Source organism: Podarcis bocagei (assembly GCF_964188305.1).
Source record: "Podarcis bocagei genome assembly, chromosome: 4".
Classification (NCBI taxonomy): Eukaryota; Metazoa; Chordata; class Lepidosauria; order Squamata; family Lacertidae; genus Podarcis; species Podarcis bocagei.
Window position 1 is genome coordinate 38,008,620 of NC_138128.1, and position 16,747 is coordinate 38,025,366.

The window sequence follows — 16,747 nt, forward strand, 5'->3', positions numbered from 1 at the left end:
TGCCACACGCAATAGAGACAGGATTCCTCTTGGGAGTTCTTTCAGCAGAAGCACTGTTGTATGATGTAAGTTTAAGAGCAGAGAGCTATCATGCTCTGGTTGCTGGGCTTTCCCTTTCATGCATATGAGTGGCTTGTACGTCATTTCACTAGTGGACTAGGAGAATGGTTCCAAGTGCCCTTTTACAGAAGTATTAGTGTAGGTTTACATTATTCCTGATGGTTCTCTAATTCCATGTTGTGTGAGGGTGATGACCATGATGAAAACAAGAGAGGGAAAGGAGAATTAAATTCCAACTGTAATATGTATAACAATTGTGGATTGAGGTTAGGTTTAAAAACAAAACAAAGCAGCAATTTCAAATTACAAGCAGGCAGCAAATTGCCAAAAAAGGATTACGGTTGCATTCTGTTGTGAGAGGCTGACTCTCTAGCACAAAAGCTTAAAAGGTAAAGGTAAAGGTACCCCTGACCATTAGGTCCAGTCGCAGATGACTGGGGTTGCGGCGCTCATCTCGCTCTATAGGCCGAGGGAGACAGAGTTCGCAGACAGCTTCCAGGTCATGTGGCAAACATGACTATGCCGCTTCTGGCGAACCAAAGCACTGCACCGAAACGCCGTTTACCTTCCCGCTGGAGCAGTACCTATTTATCTGTTTGCACTTTAACGTGCTTTCAAACCGCTAGGTTGGCAGGAGCTGGGACCGAGCAACAGAAGCTCACCCCTTCGCGGGGATTTGAGCTGCCGACTTTCTGATCGGCAAGTCCTAGGCTGTGGTTTAGACCACAGCACAAATGCTGATAGGACTGAAGCCCTAGCTCCACTGAAGTAAGCAGGCATGCTGCAATCTAGAGTAGATTGGGGAGTAGGCCTCATGAAGAGAATTGGAACTGATGTGCGTTTAACTAAGATTCAAGTTGAGTCCAGCTTCATCTGAGGTTTGTCTATTGATAACAAACTAAGTTCGCTCAAAGTGTTCTGCCTAATCTAGTAGGTGTAAATGATGGTGGAATTTAATTTGCTGTAGAATGTCTATGCTAGGCAACAAGTAGGAAAATTATAAACAATTCTACATGGTGGAGCTGCTACCTCATATGTCACATGAGAGGCGCTGTACAGACCCAAGAGAGAATGTTCTTGTCCTCATGGAACTAGAATATCCTGACAGTGGAAATGCTCAGGAGTGTTGATTATATAATGTTTGTGCATTCTCTTTACCTTCAGTGCAAGAGAGGTACAATTCAGTAGGAGTGTTAAAAGGCTGTATTAGCAAGTCTGCACACAAAGTCTTTGTGTTATGTTTTTATATTAAATTCATGTTTCAGTGAAAGTGAATGACGGGAGATGTGCACCTGGCAGCCTGAGAATCTGTTCTGGTTTTGAATGTAATACCCAGCACAGTTTGGAAATATGACATCCTCCAGTAAATGTGTCAGGGTTCTGCCTGCCCAGACATTGCATCTGAGGTCTTCTCAGAGGTAAGAGAGGTAAGAGCAGGACCCTCCAGTAGATTTCCACACTGCAAGTGACCCTGAAAAACCATTTGATCCAGATATCCCTGGCCTATGACTGGAGCTGCCTGGGCTTCTGGCTAACTGAAATCCCCCCGCCCCCAATCTCTTCCAGGGTCACAGGAGCAGGCAAGAGTTTCAGAGCAGGCTTCCTCAACCTCAGCCCTCCAGATGTTTTGAGACTACAGTTCCCAGCACCCCTGACCACTAGTCTTCCTAGCTAGGGATCATGGGAGTTGTAGGCCAAAAAATATCTGGAGGGCCGAGGTTGAGGAAGCCTGGTTTCAGAGCCACTGCTGCTGTGTATGCCTAGCTGCACACGAGGCTACTCAGAAGGAGGGAAGCAAATGGAAGCACCTGTCTGAATCAGCGCCTGAGTGGGAAGGTGTGATGCCTCTTGCTCCTACATGAGCCTCTAACCAGCCTTTCTCAACCTGTGGGTCCTCAGATGTTTTGGGACTAGAACTCCCATCACCCCTAGCTAGCAAGGACAGAGCTCAGGGATGATGGGAGTTGTAGTCCAACAACATCTGGGGACCCACAGGTTGAGAACCACTGCGAGCTGTGGCATTGCAGACCCAACAACTCTCTCCTACATTCCCAACTTGGAGAAATGGACACTGGGAGAAACACTTAGAACTTGGAAAGGTAGAGAGAGCTGTGTGTTGGTTGGAGCATCACTGGAGTTCACAAGCTTTCTTTGGAAAACTGATACTGGACTGTAAACTGTGGTGTCTGCTTGGATGAGTGCCTGTTTGCTTCCAATATGCTTTAGTGGTATATTTGTAAGTAAAACAAGTTCTACAAATATAGAATATGTCTCCAGTGATCTCTCATTTGTCATCTGGAGCTTTTGAAATTGTGAAGGTGAATAACAATTTATCCTTTTTCCAAAGAGTTAATGTTACTTACTTTTTATGCTGTTCTTTTACATCGTGCTGCTTTCAAGGTTTTAAAATTGTTTGTGTAATTGTGATTCTTTGTAAACTACTCGGATTAGGGTGGAAGATGTGAATTCCTGGAAGGAAGGGAGCAATTTAATGTGTGTGCCTCTGTCAGAGAAATGTGTTAACAACAGCTATGTAAAAAGAAGAAAGAAAAGCTAATCACTATGTGTTTTGGGTGTGAATATTGAGAAGAAGGAAAGCAGCCCTAATTTCCTAACAGCAGGGGACAGCAGTTTGCTGCAGGAAGGCCAAATGAAACCTTAAGCAAATATCCTCAAATGTAAAGCAGCATGATGTATCTTTCCTTAGCGGATATATAAACACTTGTACACTGGTACCTCGGGTTAAGTACTTAATTTGTTCCGGAGGTCCGTTCTTAACCTGAAACTGTTCTTAACCTGAAGCACCACTTTAGCTAATGGGGCCTCCTGCTGCCGCCGCGCCGCTAAAGCACAATTTCTGTTCTCATCCTGAAGCAAAGTTCTTAATCTGAAGCACTATTTCTGGCTTAGCGGAGTCTGTAACCTGAAGCCTATGTAACCTGAAGTGTATGTAACCTGAGGTACCACTGTAAATAAAAAGTGGTATAATTTGTTTTATAAAGAAATAACAAGCCATGGTAACACCTGAGGACTGAGCATGCTGATAGAAAGTTGAACGGTGGTTGGAAATGAAAAACAGAAACAGGTGGAAAAACCTGCTGAAAGAGGATCTGACTTGCTGACCGCCGGAATGCTGAACAAGAACACTCCTATTAGAAGATGAGAATGCAGCACAAAGTTTTGTACAGAGCTTACTTGTTAGAATGTATTTTCATCGCCTTATGGCTCAGTTCTGGAAACATGAAGTAATAACGTCTGAGCGTGTGCAAAGTACCTTTCAAGCACTGAGAAGTCATTGCAAGCCTCCGTAAGAACACTCAGCAAAATGGCTTTAATATTTTTCATTAAGCCGGGAGGGAGAGTGGTTTGGCTGAACAGGTATTCAATTGAATGTGGGACAGCAGGATGGAAAAAAAATCAGATGGAAACAAGTCTAATATGCTGCTCAAACCCGGGTGCATCCATACTCTGAGTCTGCTCCATTGAGCAGGATATGGGCTATTTTTTCTCAGCCTACCTATAAAACTACAGTGGTACCTCGGGTTAAGTACTTAATTCGTTCCGGAGGTCTGTTCTTAACCTGAAACTGTTCTTAACCTGAAGCACCACTTTAGCTAATGGGGCCTCCTGCTGCTGCCGCGCCGCTGGAGCACGATTTCTGTTCTCATCCTGAAGCAAAGTTCTTAACCTGAAGCACTACTTCCAGGTTAGCGGAGTCTGTAACCTGAAGTGTATGTAACCTGAAGCATATGTAACCCGAGGCACCACTGTAACTCCTTTGCTTTGGTGGGCAGGGGAGGAGGTGGAGTCTTTCATAGACAGCCAATAACTTGCAAGGATTCTAATTGCCAAACAAACATGAACCAAAATAATTCTTTCTGTTTTAGGGAAGTAAGTGCTACTGTTTTTGAGAGGCTGAATAGTTTTTGAAAGAGGAAAAACTACATGCACTCAGAAGCAAGGGTATTTTTGTGTGTGATGGATCAGACCAATGGCCCATCAAGTCCAACATCCTGTTCTCGGTGGCCAACCGGATGCCTCTGGGAAACCCCTGAGCCCAAGAACACTCTCTCCCCTCCTGTGGTTTCCAGCAACTGATGCAGTATGAGTTCCCTTAAAAAACTGCATGAATGTGTAGTATGGCTTAATTCCCCCACCATTTTAAAATGAATTTTAAGGAAACCACTAGAGAACTCAAAGCAGGCCATCTCCAGTTGCAACTTACAGGCAGAACAGCCCTGTTTAGCTACTCTGTAAATGGTACTTAAAGAAAGCACAGTTCTCAAAGTGTTGTAGAAAGTGAGTCTACCACTTCCATAGTGTGGCATTTATTTAACAAAATTTATACACCTGTTTAAAAGAAAGGCAAGAGGTTTACAATAACATAAAATAAATATTAAAATTATAAATAAAACAGTTAAAATGGGTATTAAAAATATCCAAAAGGTTATTAAAATAAACAGTAGCTAAAATGACAAGATGTAACTTTTGCATGTCTGGGTAGGCTTTTCTAAACAAAAATGTTTTAACCAGGCACTGGAAAGATTACAGTGAAGATGCCTGCCTGATGCCTATAAGCAGGGGCTTCCAAAATCAGTGGCGTAGCGTGGGTTGTCAGCACCCGGGGCAAGGCAAGTAATTTGCGCCCCCTAACCCGTGGATTTGCACCCCCTAACCCGTGGATTTGCGCCCCCTAACCCTAACCCCCAGATGTTGCGCCCGGTGCGGCCGGCCCCCCCTGCACCCCCCACGCTACGCCACTGTCCAAAATGTAGAGCTGCAACACTTAGACATTGGTTTTTACAAGGGCAGAACAAGTATTGTGTGACTTCCAAAATAGTGCCCATTCTGCAGATTGAAGCAATTAAGTGGGCATGTATGGGGTATGGTGTAAACTGGCCTCAAGGTAATGTGGCACAGTAGCAAATAGGCAAATGGCGCAGATCTCTGAGCAATTGACTGATGTCTCAGACACTGGAATCATTTACAGTGCCTCCGTCTTGCCAGGATTAAAGCTCAGCTTATTTTTTCTCACCTATCCCACCACTGCATCCAGGTGCCCAGGGCCCGCAGAGCATTTCTTGATTCAAAAGTTATGGAGGAGTAGAGCTCAGTACAGGGTCAGATTTAAGTTTGATGAGGCCCTAAGCTACTGAAGGTAATGGGGCCCTTGTATGTCCAGCTGTCCTTTGTCAACAACAAATTGTTGCTGTTTTTTGTGTTGAATATATCCTATATGGTAATTTATGGACCTAATAGGTATCTAAAGCCATTTGCACATGTTGCCATGCAACCAGTCCAGGCAGAATGTAGGCACCCTGTATATAGAAATGAGCAAACCAGTGATATTTTAGGGAGCAGGCCAGCAGGCGAGGCCCATTACTTACACCATAGGCGCCTACACAACACAAACCACTGTTGCTGTATGTAGGTTTTAATTTATTTGTTTTTTATCTTATATTTTGGAAATGTACATCCAGTTCCCCCCCCCCTTTAATTTTTTGGGGGGCCCCTAAGAGAGTGGGTGGCGCTGTGGGTTAAATCACAGAGCCTAGGACTTGCTGATCAGAAGGTCGGCAGTTCGAATCCCCGCGACGGGGTGAGCTCCCGTTGCTCGGTCCCTGCTCCTGCCAACCTAGCAGTTCGAAAGCACATCAAAGTGCAAGTACCGTATTTTTCGCCCTATAGGACGCACTTTTCCCCCTCCAATAATGAAGGGGAAATCTGGGTGCGTCCAAGGGGCGAATGCAGGCTTTCACTGAAGCTTGGAGAGCGAGAGGGGTCGGTGCGCACCGACCCCTCTCGCTCTCCAGGCTCCAGGAAGACATCCGCAGCCTAGGCAGCCCTGCGGGAGGTCCTGCAGGGATGTCTAGGCTGCGGATAGCAGCCTGCTTCCCGGAGCGTCGGGCGCCCTGAAAGCAGAGCGCCCGGTGCTTTGGGAACACATCCGCAGCCTAGGCAGCCCTGCAGGAGTTCCCCGCAGGGCTCCCCACGCTGCGGATAGCAGCCTGCCGCCCGGCGGGCGGGGCGCCCTGTAGCAGAGCGCCCCTCGCGCTGGGCATACATCAGCAGCGTGGGGAGCCCTGCAGGAGTTCCCCGCAGGGCTCCCCACACTGCGGATAGCAGCCTGCCGCCCGGCGGGCAGGGCACCCTGAAGCAGAGCGCCCCGCCTGCCGGACAGACATCCGCAGCGTGGGGTGCCCTGCAGGAGTTCCCCGCAGGGCTCCCCACGCTATGGATAGCAGCCTGCTGCCTGGCGGGCGGGGCGCCCTGAAGCAGGGTGCCCCTCACGCCGGGCAGACATCGGCCAGCCCCACAAGCTCGGGGGACAGCAGGGAGGCGCAGCACCGCCATCCCGCTGTTCCTCGACCTGGTTCGGTTTCCCCGACCTGCTTTTGGGGGGGAAATAAAGGGGAAAAAAAATCCCTTTATTTCCTTCCCAAAAAACTAGGTGTGTCCTATGGGACGGAGCGTCCTATGGAATGAAAAATATGGTAGATAAATAGGTACCGCTCTGGCGGGAAGGTAAACGGCATTTCCATGCGCTGCTCTGGTTCTCCAGAAGCAGCTTAGTCATGCTGGCCACATGACCCGGAAGTTGTACGCCGGCTCCCTCGGCCAGTAAAGCGAGATGAGTGCCGCAACCCCAGAATCGGTCACGACTGGACCTAATGGTCAGGGGTCCCTTTACCTTTAAGAGAGTGGGGCCCTAACCTATAGCTTGTTTAGCTTATACATAAATCCGGCACTGGCTGAGTGTCATCAGTGTAGTCAAGGCACTTTGCCCCAAAGCTCCTCCTAATGACCTCTCCCAGTGGCTTCATGTAGATATTAAATAACATTGAGGATAGAATAGTATCCTGCAGCATCCCACTAGACTAACCACTAGAGAGCCCCAAAGAACTACCCCAGTGCTACTGTCTGGACACTGTCCTGCGAGGTAGAACAGGCCCTCTATAACACAGTGCCCCCTAATTCCAACTCCACAGAGCTGGTCTAGGAGGATGCCATGGGGAATGGTACCAAAACAGATGGAGAAGCCGGAGCAAGGTGACACTCCTCTCGTCCCATTCTCAGGGAGACCAAGCCCAACTCAGTCCCATATCCAGGACTGAAGCCAGTGGAGCAGTTTTAAATAATCTGCGTCATTCAAGAGTACTTTCAGCTGCCTCACCACAATTCTCTTTGCCACCATTCCAAGAAGAGGGTATGAGTCTTTGGAGGCTCATAAGAATAGTTACTTCTGTTAATCAAGCTAAGAAACGGAAACTATGCAATGCCAAACATGTCATGCTTATCTGTGTCTCTCTTTACTAGGTTGGGTCATATGTTCTGAAACAACTACAGTGGTACCTCGGGTTACATACGCTTCAGGTTACATATGCTTCAGGTTACATAGACTTCAGGTTACAGACTCCGCTAACCCAGAAATAGTGCTTCAGGTTAAGAACTTTGCTTCAGGATGAGAACAGAAATCGTGCTCTGGCAGCGCGGCAGCAGCAGGAGGCCCCATTAGCTAAAGTGGTGCTTCAGGTTAAGAACAGTTTCAGGTTAAGTATGGACCTCCGGAACGAATTAAGTACTTAACCCGAGGTACCACTGTACTTCACACCCTTTGACCCCCCCTTCCTTTGTGGGCCCTTCCGCTAACTTAATTTCTAAATGAGAGGTGCTAGGATTTCACTCTGTCTTGAATTCATGCTTGCCGTAGGTGGAGGTCACTCTCTCATGGGCACGTTCTCTCTGAGGGCTGAGTCTTGGTTCCCATTTTGTACTCTGGGATGGACATCCTTGCAAATCTTCTTAACTATGAAGAATGGTGTTTTGCTTGGGAAAATCCACAGAAGCAGCAAGTGGGAAAGGATCAGGAATCTGCTTTTGTGGATTTTGCTGAGGGGGGAAAAAGTGGCAATGTTTCTGTAAAATATTCTTGCACTATTCTTAGCTGGTGTATTTTATCCCTGGGGACAAAATCTGAATAAAATAAAAGAAGAGGTAGTGACTTTTCAGGTTCTACTATACACACTGAGGAACATCATCTTGATGTTCAAAGAGTGGCTACATTCAACTTACGGTGTGTATGATTACAGGGACCGTTCCTTTTGGTCGGGGTTTTACAGCTTCCTGGAGACACCACCTAGTGATGTTTTTGGAACTCTGGCAACACTTTTTGTCCTCCTCCCATCCAACACTGATAGGAACAAAAACAACAAAGAGCCTGATTGCACCTTAAAGGCTGCATGCAACACACCACATATTGGAAAAAACATTTACCCTCTCCCGCAAAAGAATCCTGAGAACTAATTTATCCCTCCCAGAGCTACAATTCTCAGCACCCCTGGCAAATTACAGTTCCTAGGATTATTGGGGCATGTGTTCTTTAAATGTGCTTTAAATGTAAGGTGTGCATGTAGCCCTCGCACATGAATTATTATGCCATAAAATGTATTACAGCAAAATTTTGTCTGCAGAAGTAGTCCCTAGTCCACAAATCCTTATGCCGCAATGAATTTGTTAGTCTTTAAGTGCCACAGGACTCTTATTTTTCTTTCTATATCGATAACAAAACAGCAGTTGCTAATGGCTTCAAAGATTTGCCCTGCACAGCTTCCTTCCTCTCATTTCCCTTCTTCTCAGCTCCTTCTCATTTTCGAGTGGCTTGCACAGCCTCGACCTTTCAGTGTGCAACTGCTGAGCTCTGGCTGGGGGTTGCTGGGTGAAGCAACTGGCTCTGTGATCCATGTGACTGCAGTTTCCGTTGCTTAGTTCCTTCCGCAAGTTCTAAAATAATCTGATATTAAGTGAGAGGGCAAACAGCTATTTTTAATATTATTTGTAGAGATACAGCAAGAAAAGAGGGTACGGGCTGGAGCAGAATGAACGTCCCAGACCTGAGCATATTGCTCCTACCCCCGGTGAGTAAGAACCTCAAGATTTGCCTCCATTCTTTGCCTGAAAAAGGGGTGCGGAGGTGGGTGGGTGATGGTAACCAAAAGGAACCATTCAACAGCTTCTGTTTCATTCTGAACACCTACACTGCAAAAAGGCAGTCGGCGTTTTGTGGCGTGGTTGAGCTCGCCAAGAACGTGTATCAGTTCCATGTGGTGTGGTTCTGGGAGTACACAATGGAGGGTTCTGTAATACAGAGGTGCTTCATAAAATAGATATATGAAGGAGAGATTAGGCAGTGAGGTGGTTGCTGAGAACTCTCCAGTCTCACTCCAAGGCATCTGCCACTCAGCGTCTTTGAAGAGTTACAGGGCATCGAGAGCGCAAGGACCAAACTGAGAAGGCAGGACAGATGGTGAGTGAAGTCCTTAAAGGCCTTTGTGATGGCAAAGAAAAAGAGTCATTAAGCAGGGGAGGAACTTGGGGTCAATAACTTCGCTAATCACTGGCAAGGTGAGAAAGTATGTTGGGGATCCCTGCTTTGACAGTCAATCTACTTTGTAAAATTAAAAAAGCTTCATGCCTAACTAATATATAGTCTCAGAAATAAATCTCCTTACTAGGTTAAAAATCAGTCTTGCTTTTCATCTTAGAGAACTATGAGTACTTTCAGGAATGGGGCAAATATGATGGAGGAAATGGTAGGATGAGAACAAAGGGTTAATTCCCCCTCCCTCAGCAGCACTGCTCTGATCCACCAGGCACCCACCCACCCACCCACAGCAACCTTTCTGTAAAATTAAACATGTCAAACCCAATCATGGATCTCTAATGTCAAATGGGGTTTGGCCCTACGCTTCCACTTGGGGGCAAGATCATTTCCAGAGAGCTAAGCGTTCACAGAATGTGCCCCACTTTTGCCTTTAGTAAACAGGTTTTGCAAAACGCGCTTGAACAGAAGTGACAGCTGGCTAGACAAAATATATGTGCACATCATCAGACCCAAGGCACGCGGGTGGCACTGTGGGTTAAACCACAGAGCCTAGGACTTGCCGATCAGAAGATCGGCGGTTCAGATCCCCGCGATGGGGTGAGCTCCCGTTGCTCGGTCCCTGCTCCTGCCAACCTAGCAGTTCGAAAGCATGTAAGTGCAAGTAGATAAATAGGTGGTTCGCCAGAAGTGGCTTAGTCATGCTGGCCTCATGACCCAAAAACTGTACGCCAGCTTCCTCAGCCAGTAAAGTGAGATGAGTGCCACAACCCCAGAGTCGGTCACGACTGGACCTAATGGTCAGAGGTCCCTTTACCTTTACCTTACATCAGACCCAGCTTCAGATTTGGGGAGAAGCTGGGCAGGCTGCCCTTAGTAGCACCCAGTGCTGACAGGACCTGTTGCCCAGAACCTGCTGCTATGTCACTCTGCCTCCTCTGGCCATGGTGCTGCTGCTGCCACAATCACCCCCCCCCCATATTTGCAAACTTTGCTGGTGGCGGTAGCAGGACATGGGCCCCAGCAAATGCCTTAGAATAGTGGGTGTTGATGCTGGTCTGCATAACATTGGGAAGGGAAGGCTCCTTCAAATCACCTTTAACTTGGGTTACGCACACATTAGCGGCTTAAAATGTAGTGAGGTCATTTCCCCCTGCTGTGCTTCGAGTGCTTTTTTACATTGTGGTACACACCAGATGCACATTACCTGATTTGTTTCCCCATGCCAAACTTGTAGAGTGGTACCTTGGGTTAAGTACTTAATTCGTTCTGGAGGTCCGTTCTTAACCTGAAACTGTTCTTAACCTGAAGCATCACTTTAGCTAATGGGGCCTCCTGCTGCCGCCGCGCCACCGGAGCACGATTTCTGTTCTTATCCTGAAGCAAAGTTCTTAACCTGAAGCACTATTTCTGGGTTAGCAGAGTCTGTAACCTGAAGCATATGTAACCTGAAGTGTATGTAACCCGAGGTACCACTGTATTTGGTAAAGCTTCCACCTACCTGCGCATGTGCAATTGCTGTCTCAAATGTGCACAACTTAGCTTAGCCGCGGCTTATGTTTTCAAATCGGATGGAAGCTGGTTTTGGGGAAAACAACAGTGTTTCTCAAGAAGCTACAGGAGGCAAATGGATTGTGGCTAGCATTATGTGTACTCAGGTTCAAACAACAACAGTGGGAGTGTACTAGAGCCGAAATAAATAGCCACGGGTATACAACCTTCTTTAAAATTAATGTTCCAGCCCCAAGCTGTTTATGGTTAATCTTTCTGGGCCTGTGGGACCATGCACATACCACAACTCCACACCCACTGCAACCAACACTCATTCACTCACTCCCCACCAGCAATTAGGTTTCTAAAATGTCTTCTGCTGGCTACAATACAAGATTCCTTTCAAACCCAAGGAGAAGAGGCAGGGTAGGGGCTCCTAGGGACCAGGGAAGGTCTCTGCATGTGCTTGTGTGACATGGGTGCCACATTGGCAACTCATGGTTTATAAGGAAGGGCCTTTGCAGTCATTCCTGATCAAAGCAAGCACCTGCCCACTTGTACACAAAAACTAATTAAGAATAGCCAATGTGATCTGAAAAGTGTGCTTGCACACCAGAGGGTCAGATGTGGGGAAGGCAGGTGCGTTGCACAAATAAATTAACAGATTTTGTTGTATGAAAAGTTTGAGAACAAATACGCATATGGCATAAATTGCGTGGAAGAAGCCTTGGGATGTCTGCTTTCTAGTAAGCATCTGGTTCTTTCTGTAATACAAAATACAATAAACTGTCAATACTGCCTTTTAAAACATACCGGTATATTTGCCCTGCTTTGTGTCTCTTTGCAGGAGTCCTGCTGTTGAAATGGCACTAATAGCCCTGAGTATCTTTGTGTGGATAGCTTTCCTAGATACAGGATGGGGAAGCAAACCTGCAGCCTATCACAGCCTTTGCAGACTGGTGAGTCTGTCTTCTATCAGCTTTCTTTTCTTCGTTTATTTTGAACCATGTGTCAGCAACTCCAGGGGTCCACAAATGACAATGGGTTGTATCCACCAAGCTTTCCCCATTAGTACTAGGACTTCCACCTGTGCAAAAAGGACTTCTTCTCCCTCTTTTCTCCCTGCATGCTCCCTACCTATCCCATAAATCTGTTCTGGGGGTTTCCCCAACCCTCCAAGAAGATTTTGAAGGCATGGGGGACATGCAGTGAGAAGAAGTCCCGTTGTGCATCTAGAAGTCATTGTGCCAACTGGACAACTTTATTGGATACAACCCAATATTATCCTGTTTTTATTGTAATTATTGCTATAGATTTTATATATGTATATAGTTTTAATTCTATCAATGTTTAATTGTATTTAATGATTGATCTTTCTATGCTTTTAACAACAACAGCAACAGCTAATTAATAATAATGAATAAAACTTTTATTATTTGCACCCCACCCATCTGAGTAGGGTACCCCAGCCACTCTGATGGCTCTTGGTGTAAATATGTGTCACAGATCACGTCTGCATTGCCCTGGCAACCTCTGTTCCCCCACTAAGCCTCAACAATATTAAGAACCACAAGAAATTGCTGGGTTGAATCTACACCTGATTTCTTCTGCTACATTAGCAGACAGGGCTGTCTTAACCCGGGGGTGTAAGGGGTGCGGTGCACCTGGGTTCCAAATTCTGGGGGGCACCAAATGTATTCGGGGGTGCACCAAATGTATACCTACTATACATCGGACCCTCTCTACCAGTGGCAGTGAAAAGCAATGGAGCGAAAGTCCCTGCCCCCCCTGCTCCGTCGCTCTGTTACTACCTGGCATTATGAAAAAACAAGCAGTTATTTCCGCTGTGTCGTTGTTACAGGTGAGCGATTTCCCTCCCCAAAAAAGCTTAACAACTTTGAGTTGCCCCCTGCCAAATCTGGGGGCAGCTAAACTAAATTTGGGGGTGCTGGGTGGATCTTTGCACCCTGGTGGCGCATATGCTAAAGACGGCCCTAGTAGCAGAGCAAGGGTTACAAATTTCCCATAATCTGATAATAGCTTGATCACTTTTTCCACACCATTCAAACTTGCATGGTTATTCAGAAAGAGAGAGAAAAATCTAATTCTTGCAGGGCCATAGAGTTTCCAATAAACGAAGTAGCAGAAATGTTCTCTTTGGTAGTTTGTCCATAGGCACAAAAAAGCAGATACCTTAGATTGCTTTGTGCTGTTCATGACGGGCGGTATTGTTTGAAAGCAAAGCCTTGTCACTTTATAACTGGCTCTGCAGTCGTCCAGATCATCCTTAGAAATGTTTCTAAAAGATTACAAGTCAGGATTGTTGCATATTCAGAAATTCTGCATGGGCAAAGAAAAAAAGGTAGAATCGGTTCTGACTACAGAACTTGAGACTCTCAGCTTTCATTTCTAAAAGAGAAGATTTCTAGTCCATGGAGAAAGAAAGGTAGGGTTGAAAGGTGGGTAATGGCTGGTAGAAATTCAGAAGCTAGAAGTGTGGCTTGAATGAGATTTTCTATGGTTAGGAGACAGGTTTCAGTGTTGCCACAAACATCATAGCTCCTTCCTTTTTAGATTAAATGTGCAAATTTGTATCATGAATATTAGTTCCCAGAATTTGTTTTTCTTTGTGCAAATTTGGGTGGGTTACAGGGACGCGGACTTATAAAAAATATTGGGGGGGTCCGGGAAAGCTCATGAATAATAAATAAGCTCATGAATATGCAAATAAAGTGGCGCCGCCTCCTCGTGAGCAAATAGGGGAGAGCGTGCTGTGCCTATTAATCAGCTCCGAAGGAAATTGGGTGGAGCTTTTGCTCGGGAGGGAGGGCAGGAGGCATGCAGCCCGACCCTGTGCATTTTGGGCTGGGGGAGGGGCGGCGATGGCGCTCTGCTGGAGGGGCGCCGGAGATTATTGGGGGGGCGGAGCCCCCCCAAACAAATTTTTGAGGGGGCTCGGGCCCCCTCAAGCCCCATGGAGTCGGTGCCTATGGTGGGTTACCATAATGAAGATTCTGTTTTGTTTTGAGTGTAGCTCTGAAAATATTGATATGGAAAACATTTACTGTCAAAGTGTTTTATCCATTAAACTATTTTTGCCCGATATTGTCCACACCAACTGGCAGGAACTCTCCAAGATATCGGGCAAAGATCTCTCCCAGCTCCCTGAGATACTTCACAGGATATGCCAGGGACTGAACCTGTGATCTTTTACATGCCAAATATGTGCTCATTCCCTAGCATTTTAACTTAGAATCTACAGGGCTTGAGTTAAGCCCTTTGGTTACTGTGCTCATTTGAAGTGCAGTATGGCTTTAGTAGCTGGGCCCACCTTTTTTGTCCCATACATCTCTTTCTTTTTCTGCTGCAGGAAGAGAGAACTGCAGACTGCAAAGGCAGGAGGCTGAGCTCTGTCTCGCAAGACTTGCCTCCTGGAACAATGGAGCTCTTCCTGGATGCAAATGTTATACAGACCCTAAAGAATGCATCTTTAGTAAGGTATCAAGTCCTGCAGAGCCTCAGTCTGTGTGAGAATGGATTGGAGCTCATTGAGCCTGGGGCTTTCCTTGGCACCAGGAGCCTCAATAGTCTATCTCTGGCCAACAATGCCCTCTCTGTGAACTATTCTGCAACAGCAGCTGCTCTGGGGACTTTGCCTGCCCTGAGGAAGCTGGACCTATCTGGAAATCTGCTCAATGAAGATATGATGGCCACCTTGATCCAGGATTTGTCCTCTCTAGAATCTTTGTCCTTGGCCTGGAACTCCATCATGAGGCTGGATGACTCTCACTTAAAAAATCTGCCCAGGCTGCAGCACCTAGATTTGCAGCACAACTACATATTTGAGATTGAGACTGGCGCCTTTGATGGTTTGCGATGGCTACAGCAGCTTAATCTGGCCTACAACTACATTCCTTGCATGGTGGAGTTTGACCTGACCCAACTCCGGATGCTAAATGTCAGCAACAATCAAATCGAGTGGTTCTTGGCTGCAGAGAATGATGCTGCCTTTGAACTAGAAACACTAGATCTTTCCTACAACCAGCTCCTCTTCTTCCCGCTGTTGCCCAAGCAAAATAAACTGAGAACTCTGCTGCTGATGCACAACCAATTGAACTTCTACAACAATATTTTCAATGACTCAGAGGGCACAGTGCAACTGTTATTCCTGGATGGCAACATCACGAACATCACCACCCTTGACCTCTGGGCCGAAAACCATCATAGCAACCTCTCTTCCCTGCAGTTCTTAGACATGAGTTGGAACCAGCTCTGGTACCTTCCAGAAAGGTTTTTTGAAGGCATGTCTTCCCTTGCTCATCTGAACCTCAACCACAACTGCTTAGAGACATTACAGATACAGGAGAGTGACCTGCTAAGCACTCTCGTTGACTTGGATCTCAGCTACAACCAACTTCAGGATCTGCAGATGAACTTGGACCATAGAAGCAGCTTAGCCAACCTCAGAACATTGAGTCTGAGCACCAACAGACTGCGTGGCTTGCCTGCTAAAATCTTTACTCACACAACAAAGATCACTACACTTGACCTCAGTAAAAACCCTATAATGCTTTGTGCCTCACATGCTGCTGGAAGTTCCAGTTGCATAGATATCAGTAATGCTGGCTCCATAAGGAATCTTTTCTTGTCTGGCTGTGACCTAGAAATACTGGACACCCACATCTTTCAGGGGACTTCTATAGCACACTTAGACCTTTCTGACAATCCCAGGTCACTACTTGATGGCTTAGGACCTCTGAAAGATGTTGCACAATCACTGCAGGTGCTCTATCTTAGGAACACTGGACTTTCTGCTGCAAGGACAAATATGGACTTCTCTGCTTTTCAGAAGCTGGTAAACCTAAATCTATCTGAAAATTCTCTGGCTACCTTCCCTGAATCTTTAGCAGGCCTGGAACTGCAAATTCTGGATCTAAGGAGTAATCGTCTCCATGCCCTACCTCAGCATGCCATGCAGAAGCTTGGAAAGAGCTTACATGAGATCTACCTCAGCCAGAATCCTTATGACTGCTGCCAGCTGGGTTGGTGGGATGCCCTGCATGACAGTGACACTGTACGCATTCTAGACTGGAATCACGTCACTTGCAACTTTTCCTCTAAGTTCATCCGTGTAGCAAATTTGCCTGAATCAGTCATCCAGAATTGCAAGTGGCTAACGGCAGATATGACCCTGCTGCATCTGGTCCTTGTTCTTCCTACCTGTTTGGCCCTGCTAGTTGCCTTTGTTATCATCTTTCTGACTTTCAGGCAACGAATTCTTCAAATGGTGAAAAGCAGGTACAGAAGGTCCAGCCCTTATTGACTCTGGGATGGTGTGAAGAAAACAGGCACTCGGACCCTCCAGAATGGGCATAGGTAGGACTGGGAAATCCTATTGGGTGATAATGCATCCATGAATGGGGCTCCAGGAAGCCACAGTGTGTGGCAATGCTTTATATGGAGCTGCCCAATGTGTGTAATAAAGTGTCCTCGTATGTAGTTGGCAGGGATGGCATAGCACACAGTTCTGTGCAAAGACAAATGCAAGATAGTAATCCTGTTTAATGTTCACAATAGGAAGAAAAAGGCCTTTATAAACATGAAAGACAAGTGAAAGGGACTGATGTTGGGAACCAATCATGATGTTTGAATAAATGCAGCTCCCAAACAGGTGTAACTTCTTGGCCAAGCACTAACTAATTTTTTTTTCCTTTCAGGAGGAACACTTCCCCTACCCCCACCCCCATTTGTGGGCTTTATCCACATGCCAGTTGAAATACTCATATGACAGACCTAATGTTGGAGGGAACACTGAGG

At 46.3% G+C, this 16,747-nt stretch overlaps 1 protein-coding gene across 2 annotated transcripts; it reads left to right on the plus strand.

The window, feature by feature from the left end:
* Positions 1 to 8,459: 8,459 nt before the first annotated feature.
* On the plus strand, positions 8,460 to 16,598 carry NRROS (negative regulator of reactive oxygen species). 2 transcript variants are annotated; one of them, XM_081192619.1, is made up of 3 exons: positions 8,460 to 8,975; positions 11,778 to 11,889; positions 14,301 to 16,598. In XM_081192619.1, exons 2-3 carry the CDS (start codon positions 11,794 to 11,796, stop codon positions 16,251 to 16,253), a joined length of 2,049 nt encoding a protein of 682 aa, XP_081048745.1. In that variant the 5' UTR covers positions 8,460 to 8,975; positions 11,778 to 11,793; the 3' UTR covers positions 16,254 to 16,598. The 2 variants fall into 2 exon arrangements, with proteins under 2 accessions (XP_081048745.1, XP_081048746.1); XM_081192620.1 differs by lacking the exon at positions 8,460 to 8,975 and adding an exon at positions 9,127 to 9,364.
* Positions 16,599 to 16,747: the final 149 nt, after the last annotated feature.

Excerpts from the sequence above, each read along its gene's own strand:
- NRROS (XM_081192619.1), top strand. The coding sequence starts at position 11,794 with ATGGCACTAATAGCCCTGAGTATCTTTGTGTGGATAGCTTTCCTAGAT. Across the intron at positions 11,890-14,300 it reads ATCACAGCCTTTGCAGACTG|GAAGAGAGAACTGCAGACTG; the intron begins GTGAGTCTGTCT and ends TTTCTGCTGCAG.